This window comes from Aquarana catesbeiana, linkage group LG02 (assembly GCF_042186555.1).
Source record: "Aquarana catesbeiana isolate 2022-GZ linkage group LG02, ASM4218655v1, whole genome shotgun sequence".
In the NCBI taxonomy this organism is placed as follows: domain Eukaryota; kingdom Metazoa; phylum Chordata; class Amphibia; order Anura; family Ranidae; genus Aquarana; species Aquarana catesbeiana.
In genome coordinates this window covers 432,989,945-433,003,502 of record NC_133325.1, presented here as the reverse complement: position 1 = coordinate 433,003,502, position 13,558 = coordinate 432,989,945, and the positions used below count along the sequence as shown (strand labels likewise).

General features: G+C 38.3%; 1 protein-coding gene across 1 annotated transcript in view; it reads right to left on the bottom strand.

The window, feature by feature from the left end:
• Positions 1-13,558, bottom strand: part of EPHA10 (EPH receptor A10) — a 1,179,171-nt gene that overhangs the window by 680,316 nt on the left and 485,297 nt on the right. The window contains exons 4-5 of the mRNA XM_073615517.1: positions 10,382-10,537; positions 5,950-6,285 (exon numbers count right to left, since the gene is read on the bottom strand). Of these exons, the coding sequence (XP_073471618.1) occupies positions 5,950-6,285; positions 10,382-10,537 (492 nt within the window). The remainder of the gene's footprint in view (positions 1-5,949; positions 6,286-10,381; positions 10,538-13,558) is intronic.

The following is a 13,558-nucleotide window of genomic DNA, read 5'->3' as shown; positions in this document are numbered from 1 at the left end:
TGAGCAGTCAGGGAGATGAGCATTTACCATTTTCTTTAAACTGCATATTTTGATTGCACTTTCTGTTTAGCAACAGAGTTGTTTTAATTGTAGCTATTAAGAGCTTGTTTAGAGAGGATCAGATTTTGCAAAAATGTACAAAACATTTACCAAACACAATTATTAGTTGCCTAATGTTTATAAAATTTGAATAGAACTAAAATATGCACACTTTGGAGTACCCACAAATGCTATTACAATTTCCTTGGGTGCTCTGGGACCTCTGAATCAACACTGATATACACATTTTAACACTTCCCTGTAGTGCTGAGTGCACTATTATGATATAAACGGTGAAAGAAGGTGAACTAACCTTCCCAAGTCCAGGAAATTAGCATTTTAGATTTTCCCTAACTGCTGGTTATAGTTTTAAACAAGCTAGGCTTATGCAGACTTTTGGTACTTTGCAACAGTGATTCAGATATATTCACACCATATGCAGTGGGACTGTGTTGGGTGGCCATACTTTTTTTCAGCACAGTGCAGCATGAGGCAATCCACTGCCTTGAACCAGTTTAGCTTTATGAGATGTCTGTGTGACATTTCAATAACATTTATTTGAAAGAGAAAGTAAACCGTGTGATGTGCCAAGATTGGCGCATCAGCACTGTGCTGACCTGGCTGGACTGCACTGCACACAGCTGTAATGCAGCAGCTGGTGTGAACGTACCTCTAAGTTTGCTACAAGCCAGCATTCCTGGATCTGTATACATTTGTAAATGCATAATGTCAAGTGACAATACAGATCTAATTCAAGAGTTTATAAATGCTGCTTTAAGCATGGTAAATGTTTTATAAATACTTGTCATTTTTGTTGCATTTTAGACAAAGGGTTTAAACGCTATAATTAAACAATACTTGTGTATATAAAGCCTTAGTTTAACCTGTGTATCCCTTATTTAAATAAAGCATAAACTTACATTAGGAGAGTTAGCCTTAAATTTGGAATTCCCTAACTGTGCATTTATGCTATCCAAATATTTAGGTTTTGCATAACATCCAAACAATTGTTCTACAGAAAGACATACTGACCTATGCCCCTTCATTGCCATCATACATATTTGTGCACTTCAAACTTAAAAAACACAGAAAGCAGATATTAAGGTGCATGTATAGATTTAAAAGTAAAAAACAATTAGTTTATCAGTCTAGAAATAACTTCTGCAGGCTACAGCTGCCACATTTTTGGGGGAAAGAACATTTGTTTCCCTATATTTGTCATTTCTCTGTTTTATTAACATTGGTTTCAAGATAAATTTTTTGCCAGTCTGGTAGGATATTAGATTTCTTCCTTGTGAACAGATGAATCAGAATATGCTTCTGTAGACAGCCCTTATTATTCAGTTATAGCACGCTGAGTAATAAGGATTCAGAATGCTTTAGAACATAGATGTGACATCAGAGGAGCAACTCGTGATTACAGATGTGACATTGTCTTTCAACAGTTCTGAAATTGTTTAGATACCAGACCTTAAAAAACAATATTCACATTCCTAAAGGAAAGTAGCATTTCCCTGCTTATGTACTTTTCATGTAGTTAGATCAGTCAACTTCAAAATAATATTTCAGTTGTGAATAGATTTTGATAGGAGGGGACAGGGATATTTGTAGAGGCATATCCTAGCTCATTCCCTGGCCAATTTCTACCATGCAAAGCCTAAATCTTACTCGTTCAGTACTCCATATCATTAAATACACCCCAAGGTCTATTTATAAATGTTTTCACATAAGGATAAAACAATCTTCACTCAGGATTCATACCCCAGGATTTTTGCAATTGAATCCAATTGCAATTGAATCTAATCAGATTTAATCTTGGGTGTGAAAAATGTATAAATAGACCCCTAAGCGTGTTTCTAGCAAAAACATTGTTTTTAGTTTTGAGCAGAGAATGGATAGAACCCCAGTCAAGTGATTTTTGCTCTTGTGAACCTGTTTGGGAGATTTCCCTGAACTTCTTGTCCTGGTGACAACAATGGAATTTAGGAAACAGGGACACCACAGCAAGGAACAAAAAAAGTGGGGAACCTCCGTCGGCTTATTTTATTGTTGTCTTTGTCCAAACTGGAGAGTTCTTCTTACTTCCTGCTACATTATCGAAAGCTATTTAGTATTCAATCATTTTATTGATTTTCAAAGGATCTCCATGTAAACAAACATTGTCAAAAATATACAATATTTACAATCCACAGACTTAAACCTTAATGCCCCCCTTCCCTCCCCAAGAAAGAAAAAAAACAGGAGAGAGACATACACATACTTGTGTATATATATATATATATATATATATATATATATATATATATATACACACACTCCCCACCCCCCCCCCTCTCCATTCTAGGTTCCCACCTTTTCCCTTCTTAATCTTCTCCAAATAGCCACTTCTCTACATCTAAAGATATTGATATCCCCATATATTCTCATTCTCCTGTATTACACATTTCCATATACTTCCCCTTTTTCTTAAAATCCCGCCATTTCCCCCAGGTATCAGTATGTCTCTCTATTAAATCTTCGTCTGTCTGTATTGTCTCTTCAATGGCGCATATCTGATTGATTTTCTTTATCCATTCCTTCTTACTTGTTTTTTTTTTTGGTTCGCCAGTACCTGGGAATTAGGCCTTTAGCTGCATTTAACAGGTGTGGTACCAGAGATATCCTATATAGTGTTTATCGGTCTTATAAAATAAGCATCCCCAGGGTTCTGCCTTCATACTCTCCCCTGTTATTTCCTGGATAACCTCAATGATCTCCCTCCAAAAGACCTGTAGCTTGGTACATTCCCACCATAGGTGCGCAAAGGTGCTCATCCTTGGCAAACCACATCTCCTCCAACATAGAGGGGTAACTCCCGCCCAGAAGCTGCGCGCCATCAGCAGGGTCTCATACCATCTAGCTAAGAGTTTAAAGCTCATCTCTATAATCTTAGCGTCCTTTGAAGAAAAACACACTAATTTTAGTATTCTCCTCTTCTGGTGCTCATTTAACCTCCCTAGCAGTAATCCTGAGTGTGGCTCGAGGTTAATTTTCAGTACCAAAAGTGTTAACCCTGAGCCACACTCGGGATTACACTGCAGTATCCAGGTACAGGTACTTACCTTGTCCCTATGATCCTGAGATGTCCTCCTTCTGTATCCTCTGGCTGGATCCTCTGCCCAATGTATCACTGTTCCGGGGTCTGTTCCCTGCAAGCGTCACCACGCATGGTGCGGAGCCCGGCGGCAAATTTAAAAAAGTACAAAAAACATAACACACACAATACATTGTAATCTGTAGATTAAATTACTGTATCAAATCATTTCACCACAGTTCTGTCCAGTGCCCTGCCTGAACTTTCTTTCTGCCTGGAAACTTGAGAACGTCCATGGCATGCAAAAAGCATCCCTCTACATGAAAAGTGGTTTTAAACCAGCTAGAAAACAGCGATAGTGAATTAGAATTACTTGCAGAATTGAGCGATAGTGATTTGTGGGGAAATTCTTAATCAGACACTGAAAGTGATGACATTGACGATTTTGCGACTGAGCTAAGTGATGTGCGAACTTGGTGCTCTATTGGCTGTGGTACAGATCACGCAGCACTGAGCTCAGTTGCAGAATCATCGCTGTCATCACTTTCAGTGTCTGAGGACGAATTTCCCCACAAATCACTATAAATTCTGCAACTTATTCTAATTCACTATTGCCAGGGAGGTTAAGATTACTCCCAGCTCCTGCTCCCATTTACCAAGAAAGGGCGGGAACTCGGGTTCTGTTTCTTTCACTAGTACCTTGTATATTTTTGAAATGCTGTGCTGGACACTAGATGGGGAACTAAACAGTTTTTTTATTGACCTAAGTTTATCTTTTCCGCGTAATGGCTGTGGTAACATTTGTGCAAAGTGTTGTATTTGTCCGTGTCTCAATTTATCTAGTGGCATACTACCCCATTTTTGCTTTAATTCAAAAAATGGACAAATCCTATCCCCCATCATCACATCTTGTTACTGTATTATCTCCTTTTTTGCCCATCTGAAAAAATATAAATAATCCTCTTTCCCAGGTGTGAAGTAATTTGTGTCCATTAATGAAATCAAAGGTGAATTATGTTCCCAATGATAATGATGATAAGTTCCTTAAAATTTTCCCACGGAAGAGTGATTGGAAGCATTTGAAATGTATAAAGCACTTTGGGCATAATACTCGTTTTAAATGTATTTATTCTACCCAACCAGGATATAGGCCTATGTTTGGGGGAACTTAAGTTTTCTTTAATTGTGTTAAGTAAGGGAATATAATTAGCCTTATACAATGACTTCAATGATGTTGTTAATTTAATTCCGAGGAAACCTATTTAAAGTACAAGAAGCACTAGATCTCTTCTTATTGATATTCAGAAATGCAAGTGACGTGTTTGATTAATTAAGCTGGCTATCTTTGGTGAGGCTGCTCACATGTAACGAAGTGCCCCCAACTAGATGTTCTGAATGAATTAGAAAAATGTAAAAGAAGCAGTGAGAGCACCACAAAAGTAATCAAATTTAAATTTTAACAAACTCTCATTAGGATGAAACAAGACAGCCAACACATTTCGGGCTGTAGACATTTCCTCCTCATCAGGGCTTGTATATGCTGTGGACTTACTAGCCTATTATTAGTGATTGCATATGTGAAATGAGTAAAAGTAGCAAGTTGTGCAGTAATGGACAGTGGTCTCTATGATTAATGATGTGGCACTCTTATTGCTTCTCTAAGGGTGTTGAAACCAAGACAGTAAGTAAAAGCAAATCTCCCCAATGGGACATAGACAAAATTAGGGGGTTTTAAATGTTTGCCACTCTACCATAAACAAAAACAGAAAAAAAAACTTAGAGATACACATGCACATGGACATTGCAGGTACAAATGAATGGGCTGCTCCTGCAAGAAGTATGAGGAAAGAATTCATCAACCCATTTTTAAAAATATGTTGCATGGAACCACATGGTGCTGTAGCACCATGCAGTTTCACATATGCAAAAAATAGGGGGCTGGTGCCGATGTGTGGGAGTGCCATTAAAAATTAAGAATTAATGGCACCCCTTCGCATCTGCTAAAGAGCAGCACATTTCTAAGCAGGTCAGAATGGGTGCAATTATGCACCCTTTGCCAACGCATACATATGTGAACCTAGTCTTAGGTAATGAGGGTTGATAATGATGTAAAAAGCAAATAACTGAGGAATGTCAAGGCAGGGAGATTTAAATTGTTTATTTTGAGCTAAAACTAAAATTTCAGATACAGAGAAACTAATTCTTTCCTGACTCTTTACAAACAATGTAAAAGGGAATAATGTAATATGCTCACAATCATTAACACAAATAATACTTTTGCTCTATGGGGATAGCTCTAAATTTCTTTTGTTAATTGTTACTCATTGATGATGATCATAATGAGCATCTGCTAACATCCATATGCAATCTTCTGTCCCATGCTATTTGTATTTATCAATTGTTGCAACGGGTAATAATTACAATTAATGTAAAAAATGCATCACCAACTAATCCTCCTAAATTGTTTATTATGTCTCTTATTCTTTTAATGAAAAAAAAAAGAAATTTAATGACTGTTGGTGTTTACTTGTATGGGGTGATCATTATGTTCTTGAAATGTTTTGCTTTTTAAATGGTTCACTCCTGTCAACTATATGAAGCTGTAATAGCTGTTGTCAAGGTATTACTCCCACAAAAGTAGGTTGTCATATTTTTACAGAAGAAAATAGCTGTAATTCCTTCTGACAAGGTAGTTTTTTCCATAATGCATACATTATTGAAAGCATTGCATTTTAAAAGTTCCTAGGTGATCAAGGTATGGAAACAAGATGGAAAAAATAAAAATTGATATATCTTCTAAATTCAGAAATAAGGTTAAAGATAAAGTTTTACAGTACCTGCATTACTGGTTGAGATGTTAATTTCAGCAAACTGCTTAGTATACATGCTAAAGTCAGAAACTCCATTCACAGACTCCACCCGGATAGTGTAGTTCATGTGGGGCAGCAAATTTACCAGTGTAACAGTCCGTTCAACTAATCCAATCTGCTGTGGAACATAGCCAATGCTGCTGCCACAGGGCTCACATTGTTGAAAGGCAATAGAGCAACGGTCACAGAAAATATTGTACATGAGGTCCCCTCTGCCTCCTGTATCCAGTGGTGGATTCCATTCTAAAACTAAGGTAGTCTGCTTCATGCTATAAATGAGATCTCTTGGGGCCGAAGGTGTACCTGGAATAGAAAAACAAACAAGGTTTACAGAAACCAGTCATACATGTAAAATAATATAAAATAAAAAAAAATCATATGTACAAAACCTCTATTTCATAAATTGAGATCCAAATTTGATACAAAAAAATACAATTAATCATATATAAACAAATTTATTGCCATATACTGAAATCAGACAATAAATAAATTACAAGTCCCCACAATAGATGTTCTGAATGTCCACAATGTGAAAACATGACATTAAGCACCAAAAGATTCTTGAAAGTTGTGCCAAGAGAGATCCAGAGCCATCACCAATGGTTGCAAAATTCAGCCCTTCCAAACATATATGACTCCCTAATTAAAGAGAAGTCATAAAGGCATAGTCAGTGGTACTAGCATCTATTGTGTTTCTTTCCACTCCTCCACAAAAGTGCCTTAAGTATTTGTAAATGCAATGTTCTATTTAATAAAAGGTACCATATGATTTTAAACTAAATAGTGTAGTTGCCCTTATTTTTTCTCTGAGTGTATGCTGTTGGTGACCAGGAGAGTTGATCCAGGTTATATTGGTTACCAGGTGAATTTGTGGAGGTGCAGAGAGAGATTGTCACGGAAATGTCCGGTGCATATATATGCGCATGCACATGGTATTTCCCGAAGAATGGCTAATATGTGCACGCATGTTCACACAAATTTGCGAACGCATATGCACACAGGCACAATCCTTGTTGGCACCAGACAGTCTATTTAAAGGGAGCTCATTCCCATATCCTTTGCTGACTGATCTTCAGCTGTGCCCTGTTACTGACCTGGCATGTTCTTGACCTGATCCTGGATTTTGATTCTGTCTTTTCGTTTTTACCCTTGACCCGGCTTGGTTCCTGACTTCGGCTCTGCTCATGACTTGGTACCTCGCTGCCCACCTGTTGACTACCCCGGGTATTCCTGAGACCCTGCTTCTGCCTCTGATCCTGGCTCCCGGTACTACTGGAGTTCTTGCCTGGCTGTCTGCTGCACCAGCTCTGTACACTGCTGTATGTTCCAGCCTCCAGACTCTTGACAATCTGCCTATCTGTTAGGTGGCCGGCTATCCCATAGCAGTGATCCCAGCAGTGGATTTGCCACAGGATCCCTTTTCTAGGTGATAGGAGAGGTGCCCCCCCCTCCCACCGCTTCCTGGTTGTTTTTAAGCTTACTGGAGCTACCCGTTAAGCTTGGAAATTGTCTGGTGCGGCTGATCGCTGAGCAGAAAGTCAAATGAGGGCAAGATGGCCCCCACTTGGCTCTATGCCCTCGGAAAACCAAGCGACCTCTGATGTCACTTCCTATTATCAGGCATAAACTAGGGATTTATTTCCCTTAAAGTCAAAATGTAAAAAAAAAAAAAAAAAAACTATTTACTTATAGGTAAATGAGAGCTCTGGGGTCTTTTTGACCTCTCAATAAAGAGGAACTGTCATTCTCATTTCTATTACAAGGGATGCGTACAAATAAAAAGTAAAATAAATACAACATTTTTTTTTATTAAAGCGCTCCATCCCTCTGTGCATGTGCCAGTAGAGAACGCATATGTAAGTCACACCCGCATATGTAAACAGGGTTCTAATCACACACGTGAGGTATCGTCACAATCGTTATAGTCAGAGCAATAATTCTAGTGCAAGACCTTGTCTGTAACTCTAAACAGGTAACCTGTAGCCTCCCTGGCGGTTTTCCCGAGTGTGGCTCGGGGTTAAAATTCAGTACCATTAGCGGTAACCCCGAGCCACACTCGGGATCGCATTGCAGGATCCTGGGGCGGCGTTACTTACCTTGTCCCCGGGATCCTGCGATGTCCCCCGCAGTGTCCGAGGGCTCCGTCCTCCTCCGAAGCCTCTCCGTGCCAGGCTCCGTTCCCTGCGAGCGGCGCGACGCACGGGGGCGGAGCCTGGCGGCAAATTCAAAAAAATGTCAAAATCATAACACATACAGTACTGTAATCTTACAGATTACAGTACTGTATGAAATGATTTCACATCCCTTTTGTCCCCAGTGCTCTGGCCCATGCCCTGCATGCAGTTTTACATGATATACACTGTTCTTTCTGCCTGGAAACTGGAGATTGTCCATAGCAACCAAAAAGTGTCCCTTTACGTCAAAAGTGGCTTTAGACCAGCTAGAAAACAGCGATAGTAAATTAGAACACTTGCAGAATTGAGCGATAGTGAATTGTGGGGAAATTTATTTTATTACTATTTTTTTAAATTTTTTTTAATTATTTATTTTTATTTATTATATTATAATTTATGTTTTTGTGTTTCAAACTTTATCATACCCGGGATATCTACTAGACTCTGGTTTTGACAGATTTAAGTGTGTTATTGTTAAGATTTACAGACCTACAATATAAAACGCCAAATTTCCATGCAAAATAATGGTACCGCTTTCAGCACCTAAAATCCGAAATAATCATACCGCCAGGGAGGTTAAAAAAAAAAAACCTGTTAGGTATCTATTTACTCAGCATAACATTATCTTTCACATAATTAAAAAAAAAATGGGCTAACTTTACTGTTTTTTTTTGTTTGTTTTAAATTCATTAACCCTTTCATGCCTAAGCCTATTTTTGACATTTGTTGCTTACAAGTTAAAATCTGTATTTTTTGCTAGAAAATTACTTAGAACCCCTAAATATTATATATTTTTATATATATATATATATATATATATATATATATATATATATATATATATATTTTAGCAGAGACCCTAGAAAATAAAATTGCTGCAAATTTTTTATGTCACAGGGTATTTGCGCAGCGGTCTTTCAAAAGCAATTTTTTGGGAAAAAATACACTTTCATGAATTAAGAAAAAGAAAGCAGTAAAGTTAGCCCATTTTTTTTGTATAATGTGAAAGATGATGTTACATCTGAGTAAATAGATATCTTACATGTCTTCCTTTCAAATTACACATACTCGTGGAATGGCGACAAACGACAGCACTTAAAAATCTCCATAGGTGACAGTTTAAAAAAATTAAATGGTTACCAGGTTAGAGTAACAGAGGAGCTCTTTTTCGAGAATTATTGCTCTGACTCTGATCACAGAGTGTGTGGTTTGAACACCGTTTACATTTGCGGGCGCAACTTACGTATGCTTTTCCTTGCACGAGCATGCGGGGATGGGGGCGCTTTAAGAAAAAAAAACTCTTTTTTTTTTAACATTGTTCCTTTAAAAAAAATAAAATAATTGAAACACTTTTATTGTGGTAAACATTCCCTGTGGCAGTAATAGGTGATGACAGGTACTCTTTATGGAGAGATCGGGGGTAAGGCGGCGGAAGGGGGGACACCCCCTCCCGCTCATTTAGGATAACAGCTGAGCAGCTTTTAGCTGCATCTGTTGTTATCACTAAAAAGCCAACCGCTGGCTCTGAAAAATGGTGCCGGCATCACCCTAGTATAACCCTAGTATAACCCCTTCAAGACGAGAATGCATATTTGCGTATTCTAGCACAATATTGATTTTTACTACAACAAATCTCAGAAACAACCAGGGTCAGTAAGTGGTTAATGTTATGTTTTCACCTTGTCTGTGTTCATTATATTTATTGCGGGGACTTTTAATTTATTTATTCTCTGATTTCAGTATATTGAACTTGATTAATTCAGTGTGTTATCTGTGTAATTTGTTTATTTGTTATATTCAGTGCAGAATGGATTAATAAAGTCAAGGCAGATCTCTACTTGTAAAATGATAGTTGCCTGGTTTTCATGCAGGACATTGACCCATCAATAACAGACAAATCAGAATATCAGATCTGCATACTTGGTCCAAGTCAATGATTACTTTTAATACTTTTTGAGTCATTGATCCAGATCAATGACATTGAAGTCAGATTTTCTGATCTACACCTACTCCAATTCAATGATTTAGAAATTAATGAAGCTATTGGATTGCTATGAAAGCCTGGCTACTTGCATTTTTGGGAAGGAGGTGGGCAAGAGAAACATACATATTGCCTTTGATACAAGTTTCCTTTAATCAAAAATTCAGGGCAATATTTTGTGTAGCTGAATGGGTTTATTGAATATTACACTTTATGTAATGAAATGTACTATATGATTACTCACGTGTACACAAAGTGGAAGGGGAGTCCAGGGGAGATCTGTAGAAGTTCTTCTGACAGGTACACAGTGTAGATGCTTCTTGATTGGTGTAGCTGTATTGAGGACAAGGAACACAGGCCTGCAGTCGGCTGGACATCTTGTAAAAACCGGGAGGACAAGCTGTTGTAATGAATAGATAAATAAGTATACACAAATGTAAACCAATACTGAACACATAAATACTGTATCTGTTAAATAGTAATTGTATTTGCAAATACTAGAACAAAAATGATCCTTTTTGTCAATTACAAGAAATTGAAAATGCCCTGCCCCTCTGACCCTCATGGAAGTTGTCAATAACCTCAATGACCACTTCCAGCTGGAATACATGTTTGCAAAAGTACACCTAACAAACTCTAAAATCTACATCCAATGGGACCCTTGGATTAGTGACCCCAGAAGCTAAACTCTAATGTAATTTCCTATCACCCCTTAAAACGGGGCCTGCCTACCCATACAGCAAGACTCACGGTGGCTTTCTAGCTCACTGCTGACCGCAAATTACTTCCTACCCTTTCTCTCCCTTTTCTTAGACTGCATATAAAAGCTCATGTATCACAAATAGGTCCTAAATCCAGTTACTATGTAATGCACAGCCTCAAATAGTAAAAACAAAACTTAAACAACCTTTTCGTAGTGAGTCAGATCCTCCTTTTACTTTTGCCTCAAAGCTCCCCCTCCCAGACACTGCAGCTCACAATCAGAGGGTTCCAGCAGCAGAGCTTTGGATTCAGGGGCAGTGCAGCAGAATTTCCATGAAGTAGATTTCACTGGCTGCAGGTATTTGTATAATGTTTCGGGGGACTTAAGATGCATTTAAATATAAGCGCTCCTTCAGATATTTTTGAATGGGTCACCATGGTTCTACTACAAAGCTTGTTTGGCTGTACTTTTCCTGTGGATCACAGGAGTACAGTTCATTCTGCAGATCTGTGACCCATTTTCAGCAGACAGCAGGCTGAAGATCATGACCATATGGTCATGATCCGCCCACATATCTGGACCAGAACACAGGGGGAGCCAGCCGCTCCCTCCCCTTTCACAGCCCAGCCTTCCAGTGTGTGTGGAGGGAGAGCAGACAGTGGTGACTGACAATCACCAGATCTCTGCTCAGGGAGCTCTGAGAACCAAGGGATCAGTGGTGTTTGATTACTTGGTTCTCTGTCTTAGAGGTGGTGGGGGACAGATGCTGCATCCACCTAGGTAAGTATGATTTTAAAATAGAAAAAAAAAAAAACCATACTTCTCTTTTAATTTCATTTATTGTGATATTTTTTCAGGTACTTATATAGCGCCGTCAATTTACGCATATATATTGTACATTCACATCAGTCCCTGGCCTCAAGGAGCTCACCATCTGAGGCCCCTATTTCACATTCATACATACACATACTAGGACCAATTAACCTACCAGCATGTCTTTGGAATGTGGGAGGAAACCTAGTACCCGGAAAAAAGCAACGCAGTCACAACATGGTAGTGCCATGGATGGAATTTGAACCAAGGATGCTAGTGCTGCTAAGGGGAAGTGCTAACCACTTAGTCACTGTAATATGCCTACTGCTGTCATTGCATTGTTCCAAAATGTATACAAAGCCTGTGGAGCCTGAAATCCATATCAAATTAGGAACAGTTAAAAAAAACATTACATGTCTGTGCTGTTAAAAGAGTAATGTCCTTTTAATATCCATACCAACCTCAATGTTATATCAGTAGCCACCACAAAGAATGGTTTCATTAACAACAGTTGGATTAGAGGGTAGCATAAGCTGTAAATACAGACAAGATTTATTGCCACTGTCTACATCAATTTAATCCAAAAAGTCTGCCAATTTGTGCAGCTATCACAAAAGACCAAAAAGGCTTGGATAAAGTGTTTATTCTAAGCACCAAAAGCACATTTATTTGGTGGGAGCAAAAATAATGGTTATGCTTACAGTAGAGAGAGTGAAAACAAATCATGAATTAGAGAGAGGTGCAACAGGTGCTCAGCCACTATCAATATTTCTCAAGTTAAAAGCAATTTTCATTGTACTGCTGTAAACTATTCTTTGCATTCCTGAGCTTCTGCAAAAGTCTACATCATTGCAGTAATAGTCATATATATTTAAATCATATATCCACAGGGAACATGCTTGTCAGCTAGGAAGAAATTCTATAGTCTATTTGTCAGAAGGGTAGTTACACAAAGGACACATCTGCTTTCATCTACTACAAAGAAAATAAATGAAAGATGATCACTCTATCATAGGGGATCCATGAAACCAGCACAATCTTAAAGTGACACTAAACTCTGGTGTAAAAAAAATCCTATTAAATAAATATTTTTAACTAAAAAAAATGCTCCTCCAAAAGCTCCATATTCCTTTTTTTTGCCAATGTGATCTGACTTCCTGTTACATTCATTCTCCATGGTGCCACTGTATGTACGAACAAAGCCACCCCTTTATTGCTCACCCCCCAAATAGACTATGAACTACAGGATTTGCAGTGTGCATAAAACTACATATAACAACAACTAGCATGCACTGCTCTTTCCAATCAAATGGTAGTGGGGAGGGGAGGATCAGGAGCACACAGAGGATATTAGAAGGAGGCATAGAAACACAGCAAGAAATGATTTGATGAAAAATGGTTTACAGAGCCATTAGGTAGTGAATGTGCATATATTATTTTTGTAGAATAAGGATATTATTTAGTGTCAGTAAACTAAACCACAATGAATACAATTTGTACATAAATAAGGGTTCTAGGCTTGTGGTGTTCTAAGTTTAAGCTGTGTTTAAAGTGGTTGCAAACCCAGATAAAAAAAAAAATAAAAAAATAACCTGCAAGACAAAGGCATAATGAGCTGGTATGCATCGCATACTAGCTCATTGTGAAATACTTACCTTAGAACGATGCTGTTGCAGTGGTCCCGACACAGATGTGACCGGCGACATGTCGTCCTGGAGTTACTTCCGGGTTCCTGGGCTCCAGCTCTGTGATTGGCCGGAGCTGCAATGACGTCACTCCGGTAACGGCACAGCAACTGAAGAATGCAAGTTGCAAGTTTAAGAGAAATTCACGGTTTAACAGGGTGTACAACCACTTTAAAGGTGAGAATAATTGAGCTAATTCTTTAAATCGAGCATTAACCCC